Source organism: Chenopodium album, chromosome 24 (assembly GCF_948465745.1).
Source record: "Chenopodium album chromosome 24, dcCheAlbu1.1, whole genome shotgun sequence".
NCBI lineage: Eukaryota > Viridiplantae > Streptophyta > Magnoliopsida > Caryophyllales > Amaranthaceae > Chenopodium > Chenopodium album.
In genome coordinates, this window is record NC_137857.1 from 22,735,891 (window position 1) to 22,761,730 (window position 25,840).

Consider the following 25,840-nt stretch of genomic DNA (forward strand, 5'->3'; position numbering starts at 1 on the left):
TCACATAGGGCCGGGGTGTGCCAAAATCAATTTAGGGTGTGCCATTTATTTTATTGTTGAAGATTTTAATAATAAATTTTTGTTTTAACTTTAGCATTATAAAATCTAATTTCAAAATACAAATTGAATGTTTATAAATAATAAAAAATAACATCTAATTTGAGAAAAGAATACAAATTTTTATCTATCTAAATTTGCTAAGACAAGATTAACTATATTGTTAGTTTTCAAATTCTAATCACCTTGGTCTATTATTTCTATGTTTCGAAAATCTTGAATGCTATTCTCAACCATAGTCTTAGCGATGTCATATGATGCATGCAATCCAAATAACAGATAGTATGATAGGAGAATGGCAGTCCATATACCAAATCTTACAAAAGAATCCGTGTCGATTGAGCCTAGAAGAAAGATGTTAATGTAGATTGAAGCTGAAGCCACCCATGGCATGAATGGTACACCCCAAAATTTAGGATATCTAGCTTGTGGAACAAATATACTTAACATGAATGTTGATAAAAACCAAATAGATGTTGTTATAACATATCCAATCCAATTTGAATTGCTAATTCCCCAATAAATTGCACTTCCAATTGCAGAGCTAATTATAAGTGTTATGCACAAAATTAACTTAATGCGATTCGTGTGTGAAGTTACGTCAGTGTTATAGTACCTTCTTACTAGAAGAGCCACAGGAACCATCATGAACATAATTAATGTTGATAGAGATAATAAGTTAGAAAGGACGGCAAGATCTGTAAATAGGGCAATGGTAGCTGTAATGGTGAGCATCATAACTGTGGCATTAACTGGAGTTCCAAATGTACTGTTAACTTGTGCAAACCATGGAGGCAACAAGTGGGTTCGAGCAATATGGGTTAGATAACGAGCTTGACCAATCGCGTTAACAAGTAAAACTGTTGTCATTCCTTTAAGTGCACCAATATCCACAATATACTTAGCCCATCCTACCCCAGTTTTTTGAAACGCCATTGAGAAAGGAGCATCAGGATCAAGTTCTGAGTATGGTTGCATCAGACAAAGAATGATTGCCAACAAACAATAAGTAACTATGGCAATAAGCATAGAACCAATCAAACCAAATGGAATATCTTTACTCGGATTCTTTGTCTCCTCAGCCATTGTTGAAATTGCATCAAATCCAACAAATGCAAAAAATAATACAGCAGAAGCCCGAAATACACCATGAAAACCATAAGGTGTAAATGGCTTATAGTTTGAAACATCTGCTTTTGTTAGACCAGCAATAATGATGAAAATGATTACTGTCATATGTATGATGGATGCTAGCAAGTTAATACGAGAAGATAACTTTGTGCTTGTTACAGCTAAGACACAAATGACTGCAATAACAACCACAGCAATAGGATCTAGATGATTATAATTTTTGCCAAGTTTAGTTGCTATGACACGAAATTCTTCAGGATCATGATCACATAATGTGGCAAAATATGATGTCCAAGCTCTAGCTAAGGCAGCCCCACTAAGGATATACTCCAATAATATATTTCCTCCTGCTAGAAAAGCCACAAACTCTCCCAATTCAACCCTTAGATATGCGAATGAACCACCTGATGAAATGTAGTTGCATTTTAATTACCTGTTAGTTAATTTTCTACTGAAAGTTATGAAAAAAGCTCATGTAGCACAAATACAATAAATTTTTATTGGTTAGTTTTAAAATAATGCAAATTAATCAATACAAATTACAAAGGATAATTTAAATTAAAGTTTATTCCTTAAAATATCTTTCATCTCAAATTTTTAAGGCTCCATCAGACACTCACATACTAGTATGGGTCGGGGTTGGAATTAAGAATGAAACTATGATGGTATAGGTTTGAAACATGATTATTAATAAGGGCTTGTTTAGTTGACAGGAGAATTAGATTCCCGTAGGAACTTGCATTTAATTAAGAGGAAGTTATTTCACTAAATTCCTACGAAATACAAGTTGTACCAATGACCAAACTGTGGGTATATATTATACAAACGGTTTATGTCTGTCAATAAGAAAATAATGTTTTTTTTTCTAAATAATTAGAGCTTCAATATCCAACTAATTTTTCAAAAATAATCAGATTTGTACCGATATGGCTTAAATATCTAATATATAAAAGGAAAAATTACTTTCAATAATCTCATAACGATTTTCTTTAAAAAATTCATAAGTCTGATTATGCTCAAGTATGAAAGGAATGATGTCCTTTGAACAAGTGTATTATTCAGATAATAGAGGGTTCAGAATTATTTGAAAGCTAATTATTCAATGAGGTCAAGTGATCGGAATGCCTAGCTGGAGGGCGCTCCTAATCATTAATATTACTGCATAATTATTATTTATAGCTTAGTCTTGACTGACCCTTCGGGTCACACCCAATCGAGTAACCGAACTGAAGCGACGAATTAATCTGAAGGATTAAAAGAGTCATATACTTCCTCCGTGTTTTAATAAGTGTTACAATTTGAGTGACACATTGTTTTAGGCAATTTAATTGACTTAAATAAAATAAGAGTTAAGTGGGGTAGTTGATGTATTAAAAAAATTATAAAAGAAAGATAGTGGGGTTAATAGTTTATTGAAAAGTAATGAATGTGAGAGGAAAGATATAATAAAAAAAGTAATAGTGGGTTTGGGTGGGGACCGAGAGATTTAATATTTAAATGTAGTTTTTTTTGCAAAAAAAGGAAGTGTAACACTTATTAAAACACGGAGGGAAGTATTATGAACAAATACGTCGAATTCCGAGCTTATGGCGATAAAACCTAGCGTCGCAAGTCGATTCAAATTTAGGAATCAACGAGATAAGAAATCAAGCAAACAACAAGTAGCAAATATATCCCTAGCCTAAGAATACTCGAGCAATCCAAAGGCTAGGGCAATATAGGCAGCCGTAGCCAAGGCCATAAGGCAAGGCTCAGTCGTAAGCTCAGCATGCCTAGCATGGCCGAGCATGCCTTAAGCGCATCGCAAGGCTAGCATGGTTTGCCGCGTATGCTTGGCGAGGTAGCAACACCAACCATACCATCGTAAGGCCAGTAGAATGCGAGAGCTCGCTGGGCTTCGCGCATGGTCGCACCAGCGGGGCATGCTTGCTAGCAAGCAGTACCCAACAACGCATAGCAGCCCACGTCAGCAAGGCTTGCTATTGCGGACTGGTGCGTGGCCTACGCATGGGCTAGCTAGAAGGCCCAGCCAAGGGGCTAGGCCGTCAACGAGGAAGTTCACCCAATGCTGGCAACGCTAGCTGGCGTGCGGGTATTAGCCGCGTATGTGGGGAGTCGGTTTGTGTGTGGGTTGCTTGGGGAGTATGGGGTGGGTGGTCACCCCCTTGTGGTGCTCACCTAACCCCTTGATCACCACTTAACACTTGTTGTTTGTTGATTCATTTTCTTTTTGATTTGATTTTTGAATTAAATTAAATTGTAAAATGCCTTTTATCAACTCTCCCACATTGATGGGAGATTGAAATTCAAGGGGCTCCTTTCCCTATACATATCAATCACTTGGAATTGGGCACTTGAATTGTGAAATTGAAAGGTTCTGATCTCCACAAGGGAGAACAATTTCGTTCTAATACTCTAAGTACTTTTGGTCTATCCCAGACTAATATTTGGGGTAGGAGCCTTTTGGGTTGGGTCTCGAGGGTGAGAGCCGTTGGAGGCTTGCGCGTTTGCGAAACTTTATGCTTTAAAGTAAGAGCTCTAAGAAAGAGCGAAGCACACTTCAAAAGTATAATCGACTTTCTTCTTTCATTCTAATTGTGGCATGTTAATGTTAGATTATGTGTATGGTTACATCATTAATCTACTGCAATTATAAGCCCTTTTAAGCATGATTATAAAATTATAATAGGTGCTTAATTTAGTTGGCTCATTTTTCACATAAACTTGCAATTTCACATTTCTGCAAATTAATTGTTTCAAGTGTGAATGTTTATGGTATTTTTGAAACCCCTAAAATGTTAAAGATCCAATCTTTAATCGTTTAATTTGTTGGATCTTGACTTTCTAGATTGCAAGTTGAACTAATTTTTGATACTAATCATTTTGGAGTTGATTAAAGTCTTAAAAGTTCAAAGTTGTGATTGGAATTTAATTTATCTTCATATTGGAAGATGTTATATTTCAAGTTTACACAAGTTTGTGTTTGAAATTTTTCATTGGATGATTTTTTTTTTCAACCCCTTTTAATTTTGTCAAGTCTCATTATTAATTTATGTTTGGTTATATAATTGTGAAAATTGCCCTTTAATTTTTGTAGCATCAAGTTGAACCAAAAATAATTTAAAGAATGGTAATTGAATTAATTTTGGTTTGTGCACTAAAAAATTGAATTTCATTAAGGAAAATTTTACATTTGCTACCAGCGAAAGGACCCTAAATCATATTTGCTACCGGTTTAATTTTTTATTTTATATTACTACCACCTAAATCACCATTTTTTTAAAAATCACTACCACTTAACACTTTCCGTTACAATTTCCGTTAGTGACATCAACCACCCTCACTCCTCGGACACCCTCCCTACCTCCCCGTTTGCCACCTTCGACCGCCATGGCTTTTTTTTAAAACCCAGCAACCTCCCTTCCACCCGTCGGCGCCGGTGACAGCCCCACCACCTTCCCTTATCCCTTCCTCGTTGCCCCCACCCCCACCCTTAAACACCAGCCCCGACACCACCCTTCCCCCACCCAAAACATCCATGCTTCAGTAGTAGTAGGGCTAACCTCAAGAACATCATAAAATTCGGTTTCCTTCACCATGCTTTTTCAATTCTAAGATAATTTGATCAATAATCTCACTAACTTCAATCAGATTTATCAACAACAACAACTAATTTTGGGGTTTTCTAAGTACAGTTCAATCGGGCTGAAACTAAAACTACTTTTTCTCTCTCCTCTTTTATTTTTCCCGAAAGATGTGATCGATTGATCGTTCGTTGAGTTCAGAGGCTTAGGATAGATACGAAACAGTTTTTTCTTTGTTGCCACCACCCTTCCCCCACCCAAAACAGCTAAAACAACCACCCCCAACCCATAAACACCAACCCTGACATCAACCCAACCGGAATCGAGCCGGAAACGGCTGATTTCCCCTTTTCCCCAACCTGAATTGAAGCTAAAACAACCGATTTCCCCCACCCCAACCTGAATCGAGAAAGGAGACAAAACCCTAACTTCAATTTGGGTGGTTTTGGGGTGGTGGACGAGTGGTTTAAGGTTTGTGAAGGCCGAGAACGGTAGGGGAAGGGGAGGGGGGTTGATTCGGTGGGGGGAACGGGGCTGGCGGGGACGGATTCCGGTGGGGGGAAGGGGAAAGGGGTGGTTTTGGTTCGGGGTGGGGGTCGGGCAACGAGAACGGGGAAATTAAAGGGAAAGGGCGGTTCGTTTTGGCTGCGTAGGGGTAGGGGAAAGGGATGGGGTGGGTACGCGCCGGCGCCGACCGAAGCTCTGGGCGCCGGCCGCCGGCAGGGGGGAGGGCAGGGTGGTGGTAGTTGAGGGGAGGGGTGGCAGGGTATGGGGGAGGTTGGTTTATATATATTTTTTTAATTTTTTAATTAATTTTTTATATTTTAATTAATTTTTTATTATTTTTTTTAATAAACTTAACGGAAATCCTAATGGATTCCGTTAAGTGGTAGTGATTTTTAAAAAACGGTGATTTAGGTGGTAGTAATATAAAATAAAAAATTAAAGCGGTATCAAATGTGATTTAGGGTCCTTTCGCTGGTAGCAAATGTGAAATTTTCCTTTAATTAAGTCAGACTTGTTTATTTTCATTTTGCTCAAATGTTGGTTCTAAAATCAATTTAGAATTAATTATCTATGGAACACAAAAATCGGGACAAAAACCCAAAAGCAAAAGCCCGTAAATTAAGGCACAAAACCCCGAGCATACCCTCGGCCAGCTGGGCTGCTTGCACAGCTCGCATGTGGCAACATAGGGATGCTGGGCTGGTGCGTCGACGTGCGTGTGAGGATGTGTGTGTGAGGGAGCTGGGTGCATGCTTGGTGCGAAGGTGGTGCGGTGTACGGGGTGCTGCAGTGTGCGACAGTAGGCAGCATAGGCTCGCACGCCTAGGGCCTTTGAGGCAGTGACTTATGTGTGCGTATGCACGCTGATGTGGCCAGCATAATGCGTAAGCGATGCTTATAGCCACCCCCACGTGCTTGGTGCAACAAGGGGCGTGCGAGGGCAGCACGCAAGCAAGACAGCCGCACCTTTGCGCCTATCACATCGAGCCTTGGGGCTTGATGCTAGGCACTTAAGCATCATTGTGGTCCTCACCTAACCCCTTGCTCACCACTTGACTTTTGTTGTTTGTTGATTCATTTGATTTTTGAATTAAATTTAAATTTTAAAATTCCTTTTACCAACTCTTCCACATTGATGGAAGATTGAAATTCAAGGGGCTCCTTTCCTTATAAATACCAACCACGTGGCACTGGGAAAGGGCACTTGAGTTTTGAACTTGAAAGGATCTCCACAAGGGAGAACACTTTCGTTCTAATACTCTAAGGACTAAGCTTCGGGGTAGGGGCCGTTCGGGTCGGGTCTCGAGGGTGAGAGCCATTGGAGGCTTGCGTGTTTGCCAAGCTCTATGCCAAAGGTATAATTGTCTTTCCTCTTTCGATCTCTCTCTTACTTAATTAATTATGTGGTTATTAATTATTATGCTTGTTAGTTACTTTAATTTGTGTGCGAATTTTGGGAGGGTTTTGTTACACGAGATGTGGTTCGTTCTTTTTATTGTTGGTTAATCGAAAGTTATGGTTAATGAAAATAAGTAAGTTGACGAAAAATACTTATGTTGTAGGTAAATAGAAAATTATTAAAGACACACCGTAAGAAACATGGTTACTAATTATGTTTCGTTAATTTACCAATGGCTTGAGATGCGCTTTCTAGTTATGTCATCCATAGGTCTATTAGTTCGTTAAATAAAACTATAACTATGTTACTCAAGGTTTTAAAACGGGATACCTTTGAATATTCTTTGATATTATGGTGGATCCTTAAAATATGAATGTTCTACCAAAAATTAAAAAGATTGAGAAAAGAACTTATTGAAGATGAAAAAACCAATTGAGTATATTGTTAAAGAGGAGGAATTTTTGTATACTATCTCCGTTCACAGTTATTGGCAACAAAGGGGGGTAGCATGGACTCCTCGGCAAAAATTTTAAAGCATGATTAAAAGAAAATAAAGGCACTACTTGGTTAAGTATAATTCCTACCTGAAAAAAAAAACAATTAAACAACAACCCATAACCAACCACACCCAGAACCACCAACCGACAACCACCAGAACCACTAAACCCACCGACACTCGAAACCCGAAACCCAACCATGAACCCAGCAAACCACCCACGAACCAAGCTAAACCCAGCAAACCACCTAGGAACCCAACCGCGAACCTAACCACCACCGAAACCCAGCCAAACCCACCCATGAACCACCCCCACAAACCTGCTAATACATCCAAAACCGATGAACCACCACCGAAATCCACACAATAGCCACGAAAACCACCCTAGAACCACCAGATCAGAAACCCAAAACCACAAACCACCCAATTAAATATGATTCCTTTACCACAACCACCAACACCCACCTACGAACCACAAAAACCACCCACAAACAACTACCACCAAATCTACCTAACCCACCCAAAAACCACCAACATCCACCCATGAATTAAGATGAGAGATGACGATGAAGAAGTTGATGAGAGATAAAGAAGGAAGAAGATGAGATATACCACGAATTGAGATGAGAGATGTCGATGAAGAAGGAAGAAAATGAGAGATGATGATGATGAACTGTGAAATGAAGATCAAAGAAGATGAGTGATGATGATGAACTGAGAGATGGAGATGGAGGAGAGAGGTGGTGGGGAGATGAAATTAGGGATGAATCTGATTAGTTTAGGGGAAAAGTTTAGATGATTAAGTTAGATTAGAGTTAGATTAGAATTATAATAATTTGTAATTATGTAGAGTATTATGTGTTAATAATTTTTAAATAAGGATATATTGGTCATTTTATCAAAAAATTGTTACTATATTAGGAAAGAAAAAGTTTTGTTGCAAATTAAATAATATGTAGCACCCTTTTTTTGGTAAATGTTGCAGAAAACTATTAACGGAGGTAGTATTTCATAAGAGGAAGAATCATGGTAGTCAACTTCATAATAAATTTTATATAATATACTAGCACCCATATTTTGCCAACATCTAGCGTTTAGTAGCTCATCAATGTGTCTACAATTAATCCCAGTCTTATATATATTTACACCACAATTTGACCATTTTTAGCCATCAACCACCCTATAACTTATCTAGAAAGAAATGGAACATGTGTATTATATCACAACCATAACCATTCATTTATCACTTATATCATCAACACATATTATTCACATTCAATTCCATATCTTTATTTCTATTTGCATCCACTATTCCTTGCATTCGTCTTTGATTAATAACAACTAAATCCCATACATTCATTCCTTCATCATTAACATGGAACATCGATCCTTCAGTAGACCTTCACCATTTATGACACTTCACGCTCCCTATCAAAAATCCTACTATACCAAATTATAATGTATCACTTTTTTCTATAAATCTTAAGATAATTTAGTCTTAATAAATCAAAATTTAACTGATTTTCTTATTAAAATAATCTTAACTTTTGATTATTGTGGAATAATTCCAACTTTAGATTGCATTTTCTTTTAATATTCTCAACTAATTAACAAAGTCATAAAGATGTTATTTCAAGTTCCTTGCTACGTGTTTGTTATTAGTCTAAAATTTTTAAAAATTTAAATAAAAACAAAGAAAAACCATCGACCCATCACCCACCCCATCCCCCCCACTGTAAACCCCAACCCCACCCCATCCCCTTCCCCATCCCAAAACCTCTTTTCCTGCGTTGAAAACGCATGACCCCTCTTCCTATACCCCCGAAACATCCCACATTCCCTGGTCCTAAAATGCCTCCTTCCCCTTCCCTTTCACAAACCCTTGAAACTGCCGCCCTCCTTTTCCCCAAATTTTTTAGCAGGTAGAGGTTAGGGTAGAAGTAGCGTTTGGGTAGCTTTTCTCAAACGTTCAAAATAGAACCGTTTCAAAGGTAGCGGGTAGCGGTTGGTCGAATCTTTTTTAAACAATATGTGGTATTCTAGTATTCATTCACTAATTTTTTTAAACACTTACAACATAAATCGTTACTTTAACATCTAACCTCCACCCACAACTAATTGACAGCTACTTACTACTCTAACAATTACGCGCTACTGAATCGCTATACGCTACCACTAAATTTTGTTGAACATGGCCTAAATATGATTTGTTTGGCAAAAAAATAAACAATAGTATATTGTGCTGAAGGCAAGTCGTACATCTTATTCTAAATGATTATGTAATTTTGTAAGAGCAATGTAATGTATGATTGATAAAAATCCATCAATAAATAAAAAGAGGAAAGTTTGCAAGATGATGAAAAAAAAAGAAGTCCTCAAATGACAACTTAAAATAATAATAATAATAATAATAGTAATAATAATAATAATAATAATAATAACAATAATAATAATAACAATACTTTTGCTGTTGTTTTGGATCATATAAGGGGTTTTTCGTGAGGTACGTCATGCGGTAGAGACGGCTTGTGTGCTCAACACCTTATGGATTGTTTGAGTGGTGTTCTAGTTGCTATTTCGGATGAGTTGGTGTACTCTATTACGCAGGTAGATAATCTTTTTGTTGCTGGGAATTGTCTTGCTGAGTTGGGAAAATACATTGCTAGTGCTCCTCTTACGCTTCTTGTTAAGCCTGGTGGTAGTATTCTGCCTATTGTTGTGGGTACCGTTTGGAGGTGTCTGGTTTCTAAAGTTGGGGCTACTTTAATTGGTCCGCGTTTGGGAAGTAATTTAGGAGGTCTTCGGTTTGGTGTTGGGGTGTTGGTGGGTGGTGAAGCTATTCTTCATGTTGTTAATGGTTTAATTTGGTTGAGGCTCGTGGTGGTGATGTCGGACTCTCTATTTTATTGGTGGATTTCAAGAATGCCTTTAATTTGGTTTACTGTTTGGCTTTGTTGCGTGAGGTTCGTCTTTGTTATCTAGCACTCTCGCGTTGGGTTGAATTATATTACTTTAATTCAGTCAGGCTGTTTTACAGGGAGCATACCTCATTGTCATGTTAGGGGGTGCAACAAGGTGATCCTCTAGGCCCTTTGCTTTTTGCTTTTGTTCTTTATTCGTTGGTGTGCCAATTAGGGATTCTTTTGCTTATGTTAGCAAGCTAGGTATTTATATGACGGCACTATTATTGGTGAAATCTTAGTGGTAGGAAAGGTTTTGGTGTTGATTTTGGCGGAGGCGCCTCGACTCGGCCTCCATGTCAACGTTGAGAAAATAGAAGTTTTCAGGCCCTCAGAAGACCCTCGTAGCCGTCTTGTTGGTGTATTTCCTCTAGATATTAGTCGTCCTATGCATGGTGTTATGTCGCTGGGTGGTGTCAGTGCGGATTCCTCTTTCTATGGTGAACTGGTTTTGTAGAGAGTGTCGAAGACTATTGTGCTAACGAATGTTTGTTTCTAAGCTTAATGATATACAATGTGAGTTGTTACTTTGCTATGCGCACTTGTCCCCCTTGTCTTTTTGAAGTGGCCCTTCGAGCATCTTTGGAGCGCATTGTTACTGTTTCGAGGCCTGGATTTGGTGATAGGCAATGGCGTCTCACCACCTTGACTTTTTCTTATGGCCGACTGAGTGTTTATTCAGCAAGTGATGTTCGACACTATGCTTTCCTTAAGCCACGTTTGTAGTCTACTAGTCTTCAGTGTACGCTTCTTCGCAATTCTAGTATTGTTGGTCCGGGACCGGCCTTCGATGATGCTCTTAGTCTTTTTCATAGGACTGTGGAGACTGACCATATGCGTTACCCTAGTGAGATCTCTGCCCCCAAACTCATGAAGAAATTGGCAGATATATATCTCACGAAGGTTACTGCTTTTGCAGAATCCACTTTCTCCTTATCTCTGCGTTAGGTTACCTTATGAAAATCCCAACAGGGGAATAATGATAAGTGATATTTATGTCACTCGTAGGGGTAATGTTTAGGTTATTTTCGTGTTTATTTTTCCCTTATTTTTCCTTTTATTCTCTTGTTTTCTTTTTAATAAAGTTCCTAGTTTATTTTGGTAATTTTGGTGTGTTTTAATTTATTTTCTTTATTTTATTAGTTTTAGTCTATTTTCGTATTTTATTTTATTCTATTTGCTTGCGTAGTTTTAATTATTTTTAGTTTAGTTTTATGTCCCTTATTTTCTATTTTATTTCTATTTTTATTTATTTTATTTGTCTTGGTTTTATTTTATTTCGTCCTTTATTTATTTTCATTTTTATTTATTTCTATTTTGTTTATCTTATTTTATGTCCCGATTCTCCAATGTGTATTTTTGGTTGTGTAGGTATGTTTTCGGGTTGAAGCACGGATTTCAAAGTCAAGTGGTTTGCATTGGATGTTCGAGACCCGAGTCAATCAAGTCAAGCTGCTGCCCATAAACCTTCATCACACCATCACCTTATCCTACACCACACACACACCAACTCTCCTTCTCCCCTGCTCAATTCCCCTGCTCTAACTCTCCTCACTCCCCTGCTCCTCACGCAATCACACACACTAACAGCCTCACACCAACAACACCAGCAGTTACAACCTCCCACAAACCACCACACATCACCACACTCACAGCACCGCAACCAATTTCAACCACCAGCCATCGCAACCCACTCAATTTCAGCCACCTTCAATCGCAGCAACTCACGACACTCCAACTCTCTGCTCACACAAACAACAACAAACACAACACCACCGCAACACACACCAACAGCAACTGCAGCGACAACACACTACAGCATCAACCACCTCCAATCATCACCAGCAATTACCACCAAAATCACCAGCAAACCCCACAACCACCTCCATTCACCATCAATCTTCACAACACACATCAACAGCAACTGCAGCAACAACACACCACCAGCCACCAACCTCAATTCACCCCAAAATTCATACCTCCCCTGCTCTCTTCCACCACCGCAACAACAACAAAACAACCATCAACAACAACCACGCACTCCACCATTGCTGCCCCCTTCACCGCGCAAATCAGCAGCGATTTCCCAACCAAAACCACGCGGCCGCGCAGGTCTATCAGAAGGCGCACCAATTGGACTCCAAAATTAGAGTCGAGGCAGAAGGTTTGCGCGACTTCTGTGCGATGTCTGTGCGGGCGCGCAATTGTGGGTCAATCACGAGCTTTTCACGTGATTTTTATGAAGATTGGACATCCACGATTGATGCTTGATTGATGACGATGAAGTATGAACGGTGATGATGGTTTCTTGCGTGGTGTTGGATGGAGAACAGAGCAGCCAAGGAATTCGAAGTGAAGAAAGAGTTTGGAGGGGTCTGATGCTCTGATTTGTTTCGTGGGTTGGAATTGGGGATGTTTTTGTGGGTTTATTTTTCTTTTTCTTTTATTTTTATTTTTATTTGTTTTCCTTTTCCTTTTCTGATTTTCTTTTCTCTTTTATTTCTTTTCTCTTTTATTTTCTTTTTATTTCCTTTTCTTTCTTTATTTATTTTCTTTATTTATTTTTCTATTTTTCCTAGTTTTATGAAGTTAGTATAAATACCCATTTTTGGGGTAATTAGAAGGAGAACATCTTAGCTATTATTCTACTCTCTAATTTTAGTTTTTAGGAGAGCTTCTCTCTCTAGGTTTAGCTTAGGGTTAGGATAGTTTAGAGAGAGAAAGTGAGGGTTTCACCATTGTTGAACTTGGATTTTGAAGAAGAAATTGATCATCTTTTCTATTGATTTACATCTTCAATCAATGAGAATCTCTAACTCTCTCTCCTCTATTTTTATTGCTTTATTTTTATTATTATTTTAGTTGTTGGTATTGCTTGTTAATCATGTTGATTCTTGGTTATTTGTTAATTAATCTTGTTATTATCATGATTAGTGAGTAATTTCCCCATTAAGGGGATGGTTGTGGTGTAGTTGGATCTTGAGCATGTTCTAGGTTTAGAGTTGCTTTATTTGTGATTAAAGTCTTTATATGCTTGATATTCTTTAATCTACTTGCAAAATGCATGTTGTTAGTTGATTGAGAGTGAATCTTTGCTAACAAGGAACGGAAGTTGACTTAGTTAAGGTTCATTATTATCGATTGTTATTTAATAGTACCTCCTAGTATATGGTTCTAATGTGGAAACATAGAGGCTATGTTAGGAGAAGCCAATTGACCCCGGAAGGCGGCTAGATTGGACCCTTTATTTCGATATTTGAGCATGTTTAGTTCATAATTAATTCAATTTCTATGCCTTTGTTTATGTTCAAGTGAATGCTATACCTAAACCATTTCCCTTAATGTTTTATTTCTTGTTTTAGCATTTTTAGACTTTAGTTTATTTATCTCCTATTCCGGACTAGCTTAATTGTCGATAACATTTGGTGGTGTTTATCCGTTCTCTGTGGTTCGACCCCTATGCTTGCCTTATACTCGTATTAGGTTTGTTTAGGTTGTATAAATTGTATTTGATCTAGGGATAGACAATTGACGACACGTTTATTCCCTTGTCAAATAACTCTTCTGCCTGGTTGCGAGCGGTCCCAATATTGGGGTTAGGTCAGAATATGAATGGTAAGGCTTACCATTATGTTCTTTACTACACATTGGGGGTTTCATATTGTTCTCGATTTTGGCGCCGTGTTTCGCTTGCTCTAGGGTTTTTGATGGGGTTATAATTGAAGATCATGCAGTGTCTTGTTCTGATATAGGAGGTATTAAAAATCAGAATAATGTTGTTCGCAACACCCTTGTTACTATTTGTTTTCAGTCTGGGATTTCTGCGAGAAAGGAGGTTAACCTTTGGGTTGACTGGAGGCAACAATGGGGCTCTACGAGCTGCAAATACGTTCCTTTACTCTTGGGATAAAGGCCTTGATGTGTGTGTTTACTTGACGGGATCTTCTCCTTTGACATTATTAGAGTTGTCCGACTTTGTTCCTCGTCGTGTTGTGTCGGTTGCTGCACAGCGCAAACGGAACAAGTATGGGGCGCATTGTAAGACTATTGGTTACGATTTTCTTACTTTCTCCTTTTTTTCCTTGGGGGAATTAGAAAATGATGTTGTTTCGTTGCTAAAGTGGGTTAAGGCGTTCGCAAGGACTCATGATATAGGTGCTTGTGCAGCTGTTCACATCTTCAACAGAATCGGGTTTGCTATAACTAGAGAAGTGGGGGCCTAGATTGTATCTCGGCTCTCCACATGCTAATGTAGCTGGCCATGGTCAAGCCTTCGCGGATGCGTTGCATTTGTTTCATGGAACGCTTGACTCTGACATTTTGAGTAATTCTAGTGAGGTCGCTGCCCCTAAACTCATGAAGAAATTTGCATATATATATATATATATATATATATATATATATATATATATATATATATATATATATATATATATATATATATATATATATATATATATATATATATATATTTCACCAAGGTTATTACATCTACGGAATCAACCTTCTTTTTATCTCCTCATCAATCAGCATTGTGGAAATCACAGCAAGGAGATCACACCTCTGCTTAGCTTCGGGCAGTACCAATTTCATGATTGGCTTATACAATGAATGTAAAGACTTATCGAGGTGTGTTGTGTTAACGCTTAGGTGCCTTTATTCTCTGTTTTGACGTCGTGCACTGCTTGCTCAAGGGTTTTCACTACGAATATTTTCGATGATCACGCGATATCGTGTGCTGGTATGGCGGGTATTAAATATCGACACAATGTTGTTCGGGATACTCTTGTTGATGTTTGTTATTGATCTGGGATTTTAGCCAGAAAAGAGGTGGACATTGGGTTATCTAGAGGGAACAACGGGGCCCTTAGACGTGCAGATGTATTACCTTATTCCTGGGATAGTGGTTGTGATGTCTACGTTGATCTGACAGGGTCTTCTCCTTTGACAGAATTTGGGCTATTTGACTTTGTTCCTGGACGGGTTGTGGTTGATGCGGCTCATCAGAAGTGGGTCAAGTATGATTCTAGTTGTCGCTCAATTGGATATGAGTTCCTTCCTTCTCCTTTTCTTCACTTAGGGAATTAGACAAGGAGCTGAGGTTGTTGCGTTATTGAAGCGGGTTCAGATGTTCTTGACGGCTCAGGACATCGGGGCTCGTGCTTTTGCTCATATTTTCACTAGGATATGTTTTTCTATAACTAGAGGAGTAGGGGCCCAGATTATATCTCGGCTACCCACTAATTTTTGTGGGTTGTATGACTTTTGTTTATAAATAATAATAATAATAATAATAATAATAACAATAATAATAATAATAATAATAATAATAATAATTTGCAATAGCTAGAGGAGTGGGGGCCCAGATTGTATCTCGGCTTCCCACTAATTTGTTGTAGGTTGTATGACTTTTGTTTTTGAGATATAATAATAATAATAATAATAATAATAATAATAATAATAATAACAATAATAATAATTTATAATTATTGTTATTATTATTATTGTTATCATTATTATTATTATTATTAATATTATTGTTATTGTTATTGTTGTTATTATTATTATTATTATTATTATTATTATTATTATTATTATTATTATTATGTATATCATATATTTTGTAACTACACAAGTATGCCCATGACTTGACCTAAATGTTTTCTACTTTTTCTGGTGCTAATTGATGGATACGGTAAATTGCTTCCCGGCCCAAGAATTTAAATAAACCAACTAACTAATTTTCTAACTACTTTGAACCAAGGTATTAGGTCAAGTGAACCGAGTTGAGTACTTTTTAGAATTCCTTGTGGGTAAGTGTTGTTAAGTTAAAAAATACAAGCTAGCTAGAAAAGAAATTAAGTTAAAAATAATGATGATTGAGGATTGCTGATGGAGGGGATAAGTAGTATAATAAGATGGGGGAGAGGAGGGGAAGAAGGATATTCTTGTTCTGTATGATGATCTTAGAACCACTCGATATCAAGGTAGTGGTAAAGTTAGGAGGATAAGATTGCAAAGTAGAGTTTGACAGTACTTGTGAGTTATAAAGTTTTGATATAATTGGTATACTTCAAAAATAGAAGAATTATCATGATAATCACAAAATGATTTATCTTTTGTCACCAAGGTTATAATTTCCATACATCAAAATTTTTTCATAGTTTTTATAGTACATTATTTGTAACTAACATTAGTCAGTTACGAAAAAGTTTCACTAATTGTAACGGTGGCATTCACAACCAACAATGCCAGTTACAAAAAAGTCAATTTTGGGGCAGTTACAAATATCATTTTTTTCTACTAGTGGTTGAATTTTTTTATTTTATTTTATATATCCTAGCTAATCCCGATTTAATAAATTTGGAAGTCGATAGTACTTTTTTAAAAAAATTATTGTTTTTACTCCTAATTAAATCAAGTTTTTCTAAGAAGGTTAAGTTCAAATTATAAGATATAATATACAAAATAAGGAAATATAACCATAAATTTTTAATTAAAAGTACTTTAATCTAAATAATTAAATAATTATCAATTTGGACCTAGTAAATCATTTGACTATGCTAATCTAAGCTCTATTCAAAAAAAAATAATAATAAATAAATTTAAGCTTATATATTAGTTTTTTTTTCTTCTAATTTCAGGAATAGTTCATATAGAAAGTTACAACAACATAACAAATAGTTTTGTTACTAATAATTACCTGCAACGGGAATTTCAATTGCAAACTCAGTGTAACACAATGCCGAAAGCATGGCAGATGCACCAGCAATCAAATATGACAAGACGACAGCTGGACCAGCATGTTCCTTAGCTTCAAGTCCAGTAAGCACAAAAATTCCAGCCCCAATAAGAGTGCCTACACCAAACCATATAAGGTCCCACCCTGTGAGAATCTTATTCATCTCATTTTGGCTTCGAGACTTTACTTCATTTATCTCTATTTGATCTTGTGATCGAGCAACAATACGATCCACTAGTCTAGTTGGTATTTCCTTTAGAGCATTTAAATAATTAGTCCAGCTTTTGAAGGAGTATTCTGGTAGGAAATCATCTTTTGTACATGAACAACCTCTATGTTTTATCATCCTAACCTTTTGTACTTTAATGTCTTTCCAACTGCTGAAAAAAATGAATAAAAACACAAATGAAAAATTGTTTATAGACTTAATTGCACTGTATAAGTCGAACATTAATAAATAAAATATACATTTAACTCTACTAATATAATTAAGTGCAATTATCAATTGTCATATTAATTTGACAATTCTTAATAACCACCCAAATGGTATGCATTATGACTCATTAAATAAATAACTTATACTTTGTATTAAATTATAAATTTTTAATTCTATAAAAGTACGAATAATGGTAGTGAATATCATATTCACAACAGAAATTTATAAACTTATACCACTAATTTATTAGAATACATCATTAACAATAATTTTCATATTAATATTATTTTCTACTGAGTTAAGTTATTACAGACATGTTTTCAAAAAATAAAAAAAAAAGTTCCTATACACAATTTTATCATAATTAGCTATTTTACCTCAAATTTTATATATAAACTTTATTCAATCTTAAATTGAATCGAATAAGAACAATGACGTAATTAATCAACTTACATGGATGACGAAGTTTTGAATTTGATGACTTGTGTTGGTATATCTCCTTTTTTTCGATTTTGAACAAATTTTATTGTTCATCAACAAATAAATCGTGTAAGAGTAATATATATTCAACAAAATCACAAATTTATTATATGAATAAAATAAAAATTAAACGAACAAATTTTTGTTTCAATTTTTCAATAACACAAGAGAATAATTTGAAAATTGTTAACCTTGATGATCATATATGATATGAAGGGTGAAAGTAATTCTAAAAAATATTTGGTAAAATGAAAAGAAAATTAAAAAAAAAATCTTTTACAAGGTTATTGTTATTTAGAAAATCTATTTATTGCATGGGTATCCTAATTTTTTGTCTTCGATACAATCTCCGAAAATTTAGCTTATTAAATATTTCTATTTTCAAATATTACATATAAAACACACATCTTATACTATATATAATTTAAGAGTCGTTTTGATGAGAGTGCTCCAAAACCCCAATGCTCAACTCTCATGCATTTAGTTTTATTTTATTTTTTTTTTTTTTTTTTTTTTTTTTTTTTTTAATTTTATTTTATTTTATTAATTTTATTTAAAAAAACAAGAACAAAAATAACTACCATCCCACTAATTTATTTTTATTATTTTTATCATTTTGTTAAAAAAATCAATAGTTACCCACACACTATTTCCTTTTTGTTTTTTTTTCAAACGACTGCTGCTAATATTGTGATTTTTGCACAACTACTCTCATAGAATAACTACGTGTAACAGAACAAAGTATGTAACTCCTAGAGCAAGACACTAACCCATATGACACTAACCGAGTAACCCTTATAACACTGAACGGGTAACCTCTATAACTTTGACAAAGTAAACCCCATAATAGATGGCTACATTTCATGTCCACTGACATAAAAGAGTAAGACCCATTTTTTTGAGCTTCTAAGCAAAACAGAGAATGTAACACCCCAATAATTCTCTCTTAAAAACCTGTGAGAAACCTGTATATAACCTGAACAAATTCAAGAGAATTACTAGTGTGCTACCGCCACGTGTTCAAACATTAAGGCTATCTCATAAATTAGCAGCGGAAAACCAAAACAGTTATAAATAAACCTCAAAACAGATGAATTAAATCAAAATAAGTATTACAAGTTGGAACCATTAAGGCCCTTATTCAAAACCCAATAGAAATAGTAAGTGATTAAATTCAGTGTTCAAATAAATTCAAACCCAAAAGAATTAGTGTCAAATAAAATCGAATTAAAATAAATTCAAATTTGCAAAGGAAATGAAATGCAAGTAACCAACTCTCTACTCAAGATCCCACAACCCTGATGAATGCTGCATGTGTAAGAACCTGCGGTCATTCTGCTCCCCAATATTACAAGTGTAAAAATTGGATCGTCACAGGGTCATTGAAAGGCGAAGGCCATGACCAAAGAAGGATACACACAAAAGCACGCAATAAGCAAAGCTGAGTACATTCAAGCTGCGAAATAATTAAGAAATACCTAACATGCTACTAAAAATCACACATATGCATCATTAAATAATAAACTCCACACATGACTCAACTATCCAATTTATTAAGACTTCACTAGTTAACGGTAGCTAACTCATTTCAATTTATTCATTGGATTTAGCAATAGACAAGGTTGTCCAACCCATGTTCCATTTGGAACATCAATAAAGAAAAACCCCATGCCTTCTTTCGAAAACATCAATAAACATCTAACGACCACGGGCGCGACTCCGTGACCGTAGTTAGTATGAGATCTTACCTAACTCCTAGTATTAAAAAAATATTTGAAATAAGAGACTCGAGAAAAGTACACGGCTAATACCCCATGTACCCCAACCCCTGATTGTCATTACTCCAGATGTGCACCAATCCAGAGTTTTATTGCTCATCCATCTTGCACTTCACATTATTTACAGGTTTAAACTTGGTGATGACTCATATGCATAACAATACAAACATTCCAAACACAATCAAATCAAGCAAGGCAAGTTTCCGATTTCAATTCTTGATTTATTAGTGACAAAACAACATTTGTTATTTATTCTTTTACCACCTCAGTGTATAAACACCTTGAGTGCATAAGACACCCCTGTAATACCCCGTATTTTTAATGTATTTTATAAATTATTTATTAAAATATAAAATATATTTTGGGTCAAACCATTTTAATTATTGGATTATAGATAAAACAAGTATTTATATTTGGGTCAACAAGTATTTAATCCAAATGTAGCCCATCTTTCTTATGAACCCAATCATCCTATTTTTACTTTTGGGCCACCTATTTCATCATTTAAAATCCATTATTTTATGAAGCCCAAACCTACCCTAACCTACTCTACACTATAAATACTCCATTTATCCCAAAAAATTTCCCACACAAAAAGGTTAGTCTTATTTTCTTCCCTTTTCTCTCCTCTTTTCATTCTAGCTATTTTGATGATTTTATTTATGGGTTTTGGTTTTAATTATTCAAAGTATGTTTGATTAGTATCATAATTATGTTTTGATGATTAAAAATTGTAAATTTTAAATAATAAAGTGTTTTATTTTCAAATTTCATAAAATTATAAGTTAGGGTTTAAAAATTATTAAAGACTTGATTTTTAGGGATTTTATGAACAATTGATTTAGGGCTTTTATAGTAATGATATTTTGGAAATTTTGGTGATTATAACTACTAATTAGTTTAACTTAATTCCATATTATTTTGAACAGATAAATTCGTGTTTTAATTTTTAGATTGCCGTTCGTTAATATTAATCCCGTTTTAATTCCGACCAGGTTTTAAACTCATCCGATTTTGACAAAAAAGTAGTGTTTTCCATGTGGAAACAACGTTTTAAGAAAGACACACTACCAATGGTAGTGATCACCACCCTTTCGAGGCCAAATTTAGCCTCTAAGTATGATTTTCGGGCATTTTTTGGTTTTTAACGAAGTTTTTTTAAAATTTTATCCTTGAGTTTAAAGGGTAAGAGATAATTTAATTTTTCTATGGATAATTAAGTATAAAGATGTATTTTGATGAAGTTTTGAAGTGGTTTTTTATTAGTTTAATATGCTGGAATTTTATTTAAAGTAGTATAATTGTGATTTTAACAAAAGGGTGTGATTACTTATTAAAAAGGAGTTTAATTACGGGTTTTTAAATAATTTTCAGATTATTCTAAATAGTTTAAATTGAGTTTAAGTTGCTGGAAATTGTGTATACAAGAGTAATTAATTTAGTATTATTGTCCCTTATTGTAGGAGACTTGATTCGGGAATCGTTGCAGTATTTTCGGCCACTTTATGGGCTTAATTGAGGTACGTTCGCGTACTTAGCATAGTTATGTTGATGTAGTAGCATGCTAAATGTGTTTGATTAATTAAAAATAGTATCATGCTAGGTTTGGATTTGAAATTGGTGATTTGGATGTTATTCGTGATTGAATTGAAAAGCATGATTTACTTGTGATGAATTATTGAATGGAAATTTATAGTTTGGAATATTATTTATGAACCACATGTTTATTTATGGCATGATAGAGAACATGTTCAATTAAACTAATTATTTAATTATGTTTGGAATATTGAAAAGGAATTTTATTATGGTTCATATAATTTTTATTGATGCTTTAAGCATGAGGAAGGAGCTATATACGTGTCTATGTACACAAGGAATAAATAGTATGTTGGTGCCTTTGTGCACTTAAGGTGTTTTTAACACCGAGGGATAGGATTTTTGGCGCTTTATGCGTTTAAGGTGTCTTTGACACTGAGGTAGAATTAAAAAGGGTTCAACATTAATTAATATGTGTTTAGGGTAAAAATACCCCAGGTACGTGGCCCAATCTCATGGTGACACGTGGCCCAGTAAGAAGGCGACACGTGGCCCTATGAGGGTGTGACACGTGTCTACCTGACAGGGTGACACATGTCAGCCATCTTTAAATACCCAAATACAACATCAGAAAGAGAAAAAGGCCCTGATTACATCAGGCCCAAATCCCGAGAAACCCTTGAAAGCCGTAAAACGGCGCCCCCCATGACACGTGGCGACCTCTGATTGCGCAGCCAATCATGTCACGAAATTCTAGGGCATAAACCCTAGAGGGGCACATTTTCCCACCCCTATAAATACCCCAATCATTTATGATGGGAGGGGTCGATTATGACATAACATAAATATAGAGCACAAAAAGCTCCAACTTCTCTCTACTTTCTCTCTCTAGCCTTTTCCGGTTCCGATCACTAACTTGATCGTCGGAGGCGAATATTCCGATCACCGGAATATTCGTTGTTTTGCAGGTGTCCAAGTCTCATTATCAACAGAGCGTGACCAGTATCCGAGGGAATCACAAAAAACCCCGAAACATTTGGCGCCGTCTGTGGGGATACTCGTCCGTTATGGCAATAGATGGTCAGACACCTAATACTGGTCCTCGTCCAGGTGAGGACGGATATGTAGAAGACATACGTACTACCATACATTCAAGCAATCCTTTGACTGCCTCATTTGAAGAGGCCGAACAACCTCCTGTTACCCCAGCTACCCTAATGGCCGAGCTGACTAAGCTCCGCAAAGAGTTGGCTGCTACCCAGCAAAAGGGGGGAGGAGGTACTTCCAAGAAAGCCAACAACAAGACCAATTCAACTGATGCTGGTAACACCCCATTCCGTCGTCCGCACGGAAGGTCTCCCCGAGTCCCACGGACCAACTTCTCTAGCCTGCTGACGAAAACACAGTCGGCTGGGGGGAGGGGCAGACAGCCGAAAAGAGTGGAGACTGAGTCGTCACAGCGTTTTAAGGACGCAAGGGATTACATTCGGCACAAGCAAAGGGAGAGGGCCGCATACTCTGACACGGCCTCTACCCCAACCATGCCGGATGAAGTCTCCAACCAATCTTTCTCTCAATACACCAACACGGCCGTTTCCAGCAGAAGCCAAGCTGCTCATACTATTACTTCAGCCATCACAATATCAACCCCCTCAAGTACTCAATGGGTTGATACAGCCAACTCCCTAAGTCTTTGGGCAATATGGGCCGTATGGTCAGATGTTCGGCCAGGCTCCCTACCTGGCTGGAACGTCCGCTCAGCCTCAGCCCATTGATTGGCAAATGCGTTTGTTGAATTTGGGAGATAAGCCGCCTCCGTTTTCGCAAGACATACTAGCGTCCCCTCAACCAGCAAAGGTGAATAGTGTACTAGTGGGTGCCTATGATGGTGCGGGCAACCCAGAAGAGCACATTACCTCGTACAGGAACTTGATGTACTTGCAAAGTGTAGATGATGCTACATGGTGTAGATGTTTCCCGTCCACTCTCAAAGGGGTGGCCCAGGATTGGTTTAACAACCTTCCAGCCGGATGCATCAATTGTTTTACGACCCTCAGTTTGTTGTTTTTGGGAAACTTCTCATACAACATCCCACCAAGAAAGACAAGTCTCAACTTGGCTACAATTGTCCAAGGAAATTATGAAGGACTACGTTCGTACGTCCAAAGATTTAACCAAGAAAAAGCCCAAATTCATAATCTTCCGGACAAAATGGTATACTCAGAATTTCTCCGGGGATTAAGGCATAATGGTTTTAAGTTCGATTTGGTAAGAAAAAAGATTCGGTCATACGCAGGTGTATTGCGGGAAGCCGAAGCCTATATTGAGGCCGCGGACTTTTATTCGCTCACCAAATCAGAACAGCCGGCCAAGGGGGCTGAGAAAAACCAATCTTCTCAGCAAGACTCGGCCGGCCGAAAGAGAGAAGGAAACAAAAGAAAAGAAATCTGGGTGGCCGATGACAAGCAACCCAAGTCAAAGAAAAGAAAGACGTACGAGCCTCAGTATGAGTTCAACAAGTATGACTACTCCATTTTGATGGAGATAAAAGACAAGTTTGAGTTTGAGAAGCCTCAGCCTATGAGAGGCTCGGCCCAGTACAGAAACAAGAACAAGTATTGTCATTACCACAAGGATGTAGGTCATGACACGAACGAGTGTATCAATCTGAAGAGGCTGTTGGATAAGTTGGCCGACAAGGGTCTGCTGAAACCCTATGTGACCAAGTCCAAATTCACCTTCAAACGGACAGACAACACGTCCGAGAAAAAGCAACAAAGTGATAAGAAAAATGACAAGGAAGATGATGGGAATAGCACAGATTCAGGTTTTGTGGCCGTGATATCAGGAGGCTTTATTTCAGGCGGCCCTACCATGAAAGGAATCAAGCAGGACGCTCGAAATTTGTCAAATGTGATGCAAACGGACGCCGTTAAGGCCGAGCCATTTCCTGAAGTGATCATAAGTGAGGCTGACCGTGGAGAGGTCAGGGCTTTGCACAATGATCCCATGGTCTTTGTCATGAAGATAGCAAATTTGAAGGTAGGACGGATATTGATTGATACAGGGAGTTCGGCCGATATCATCAGCCTGTCTGCCCTAAGGAACTTAAGTTTCCCAGAAGATGCTCTCCAGGATATCACTCACCCCTTAGTAGGATTTGGGGGGAATATCATTCATCCGGTCGGACGGATTGACCTTCCCATACGTTTCGGACAGAAGGGAGAGGGAAGAGATATGGTCGTCCGCTTCCTTGTGATCAAAGAGTTGACCGGGTACAATGTCATCCTTGGCCGCCCCACTCTAAATGCAGCCAAGGCGGTCATAGTGCCACACTTAATGTTGCTGAAGTTTGAAAGGTCGGATGGAAAAATTGGAACAATTCAAGGAAGTCAGAAAATGGCTAAGGAATGTAATCAGCTGGCCTTGAAGCCAACAGCGCGCGGCCCAAAATTGTCCGAGCCTAAAGAAGAAGGAACCTCACTCCCAGCATACCAGGTCGGCCAGAAGCGTAAGGCGGCCAGGGCAGAAGAAGCCTAGCAATTAATGACTGCCGGCCGGCCAGATGAGTTGAGGCCCCAGCCGGCCGGCAGCCACCAGGATATAGTGCTTGACTCCAATCACCCAGAACGGACAGTTATTGTTGGCACTATAGCCTTGGGATTGCTTGGGGATGAGTTAGTTCAGCTGTTAAGTGAATTCAAAAATGTGTTTGCATTTGAAGTTGGTGAAATGCCAGGAATAAGTCCTGATCTGGCCGTGCACAAGTTGGCCGTGAACCCTCTGATAAAGCCTGTCCGCCAGAAGAAGAGGAATCACGGAGAAGAGAGGAATCAGACGGCCGCATCAGAGGTGAAAAAGCTGCCGGACGCCGGTTTCATTCGGCAATGCTTCTACCCAGATTGGGTGGCCAATGTAGTTCTTGTGAAGAAGCCAAATGGGACTTGGAGAATGTGCGTGGATTACACGGACTTGAACAAGGAGTGTCCTAAGGATAGCTTCCCCTTGCCTAAGATTGACCGTTTGGTTGACTCTACGGCCGGACACGCCCTAATGAGTTTCATGGACGCATACTCCGGATTCCACCAAATTCCTTTGTGGGAAGAAGATCAAGAGAAAACAGCGTTTGTGACCGAGCAGGGGTTGTACTGTTACAAAGTTATGCCATTCGGCCTCAAGAGCGCCCCTGCTACATTTCAGAGGCTTGTTAATATAGTCTTTAGAGACCAGCTCGGCCGGAACATGGAGGCATACATTGATGACATGATTGTCAAGTCAAAAGAGCCGGCCTCCCATCTCAAGGATCTACGAGAAACGTTCACCGAACTCAGGCGGCATAAGATGATGTTAAATCCAAGGAAGTGTGTATTTGGTGTTAAGTACGACAAGTTTCTCGGATTTTTGATTGATCAACGTGGAATTGAGGCCAACCCTGAAAAAATTCAAGCCGTCCATGACATGAAGTCTCCTAGAACAATTAAAGAGGTCCAAAGACTGACCGGCTGTTTAGCAGCCCTTGGAAGATTTTTGTCAAGGTCAGGGGATAAGTGCCGTTACTTTTTTCAAACTATCAAGAAGAAAGCCATGTTCGAGTGGACAGAGGAGGCCGAGGAAGCATTCGTACAGTTGAAAAGTCACTTGCATACAATGCCTCGCCTCGTCAGTCCGCTCAGGAATGAGAAGCTATATATCTATCTTGCCATCTCTGAGCATTCTCTAAGTACCGTCCTTCTT

The 25,840-nt window shown here is 37.5% G+C and overlaps 1 protein-coding gene across 1 annotated transcript in view; it reads right to left on the minus strand.

Moving 5' to 3' along the window:
* Positions 1–234: 234 nt before the first annotated feature.
* Positions 235–25,840, minus strand: part of LOC145610661 (cationic amino acid transporter 1-like) — a 65,070-nt gene continuing 39,464 nt past the window's right edge. The window contains exons 5-7 of the mRNA XM_081665964.1: positions 21,686–21,711; positions 16,838–17,256; positions 235–1,592 (exon numbers count right to left, since the gene is read on the minus strand). Of these exons, the coding sequence (XP_081522090.1) occupies positions 235–1,592; positions 16,838–17,256; positions 21,686–21,711 (1,803 nt within the window). The remainder of the gene's footprint in view (positions 1,593–16,837; positions 17,257–21,685; positions 21,712–25,840) is intronic.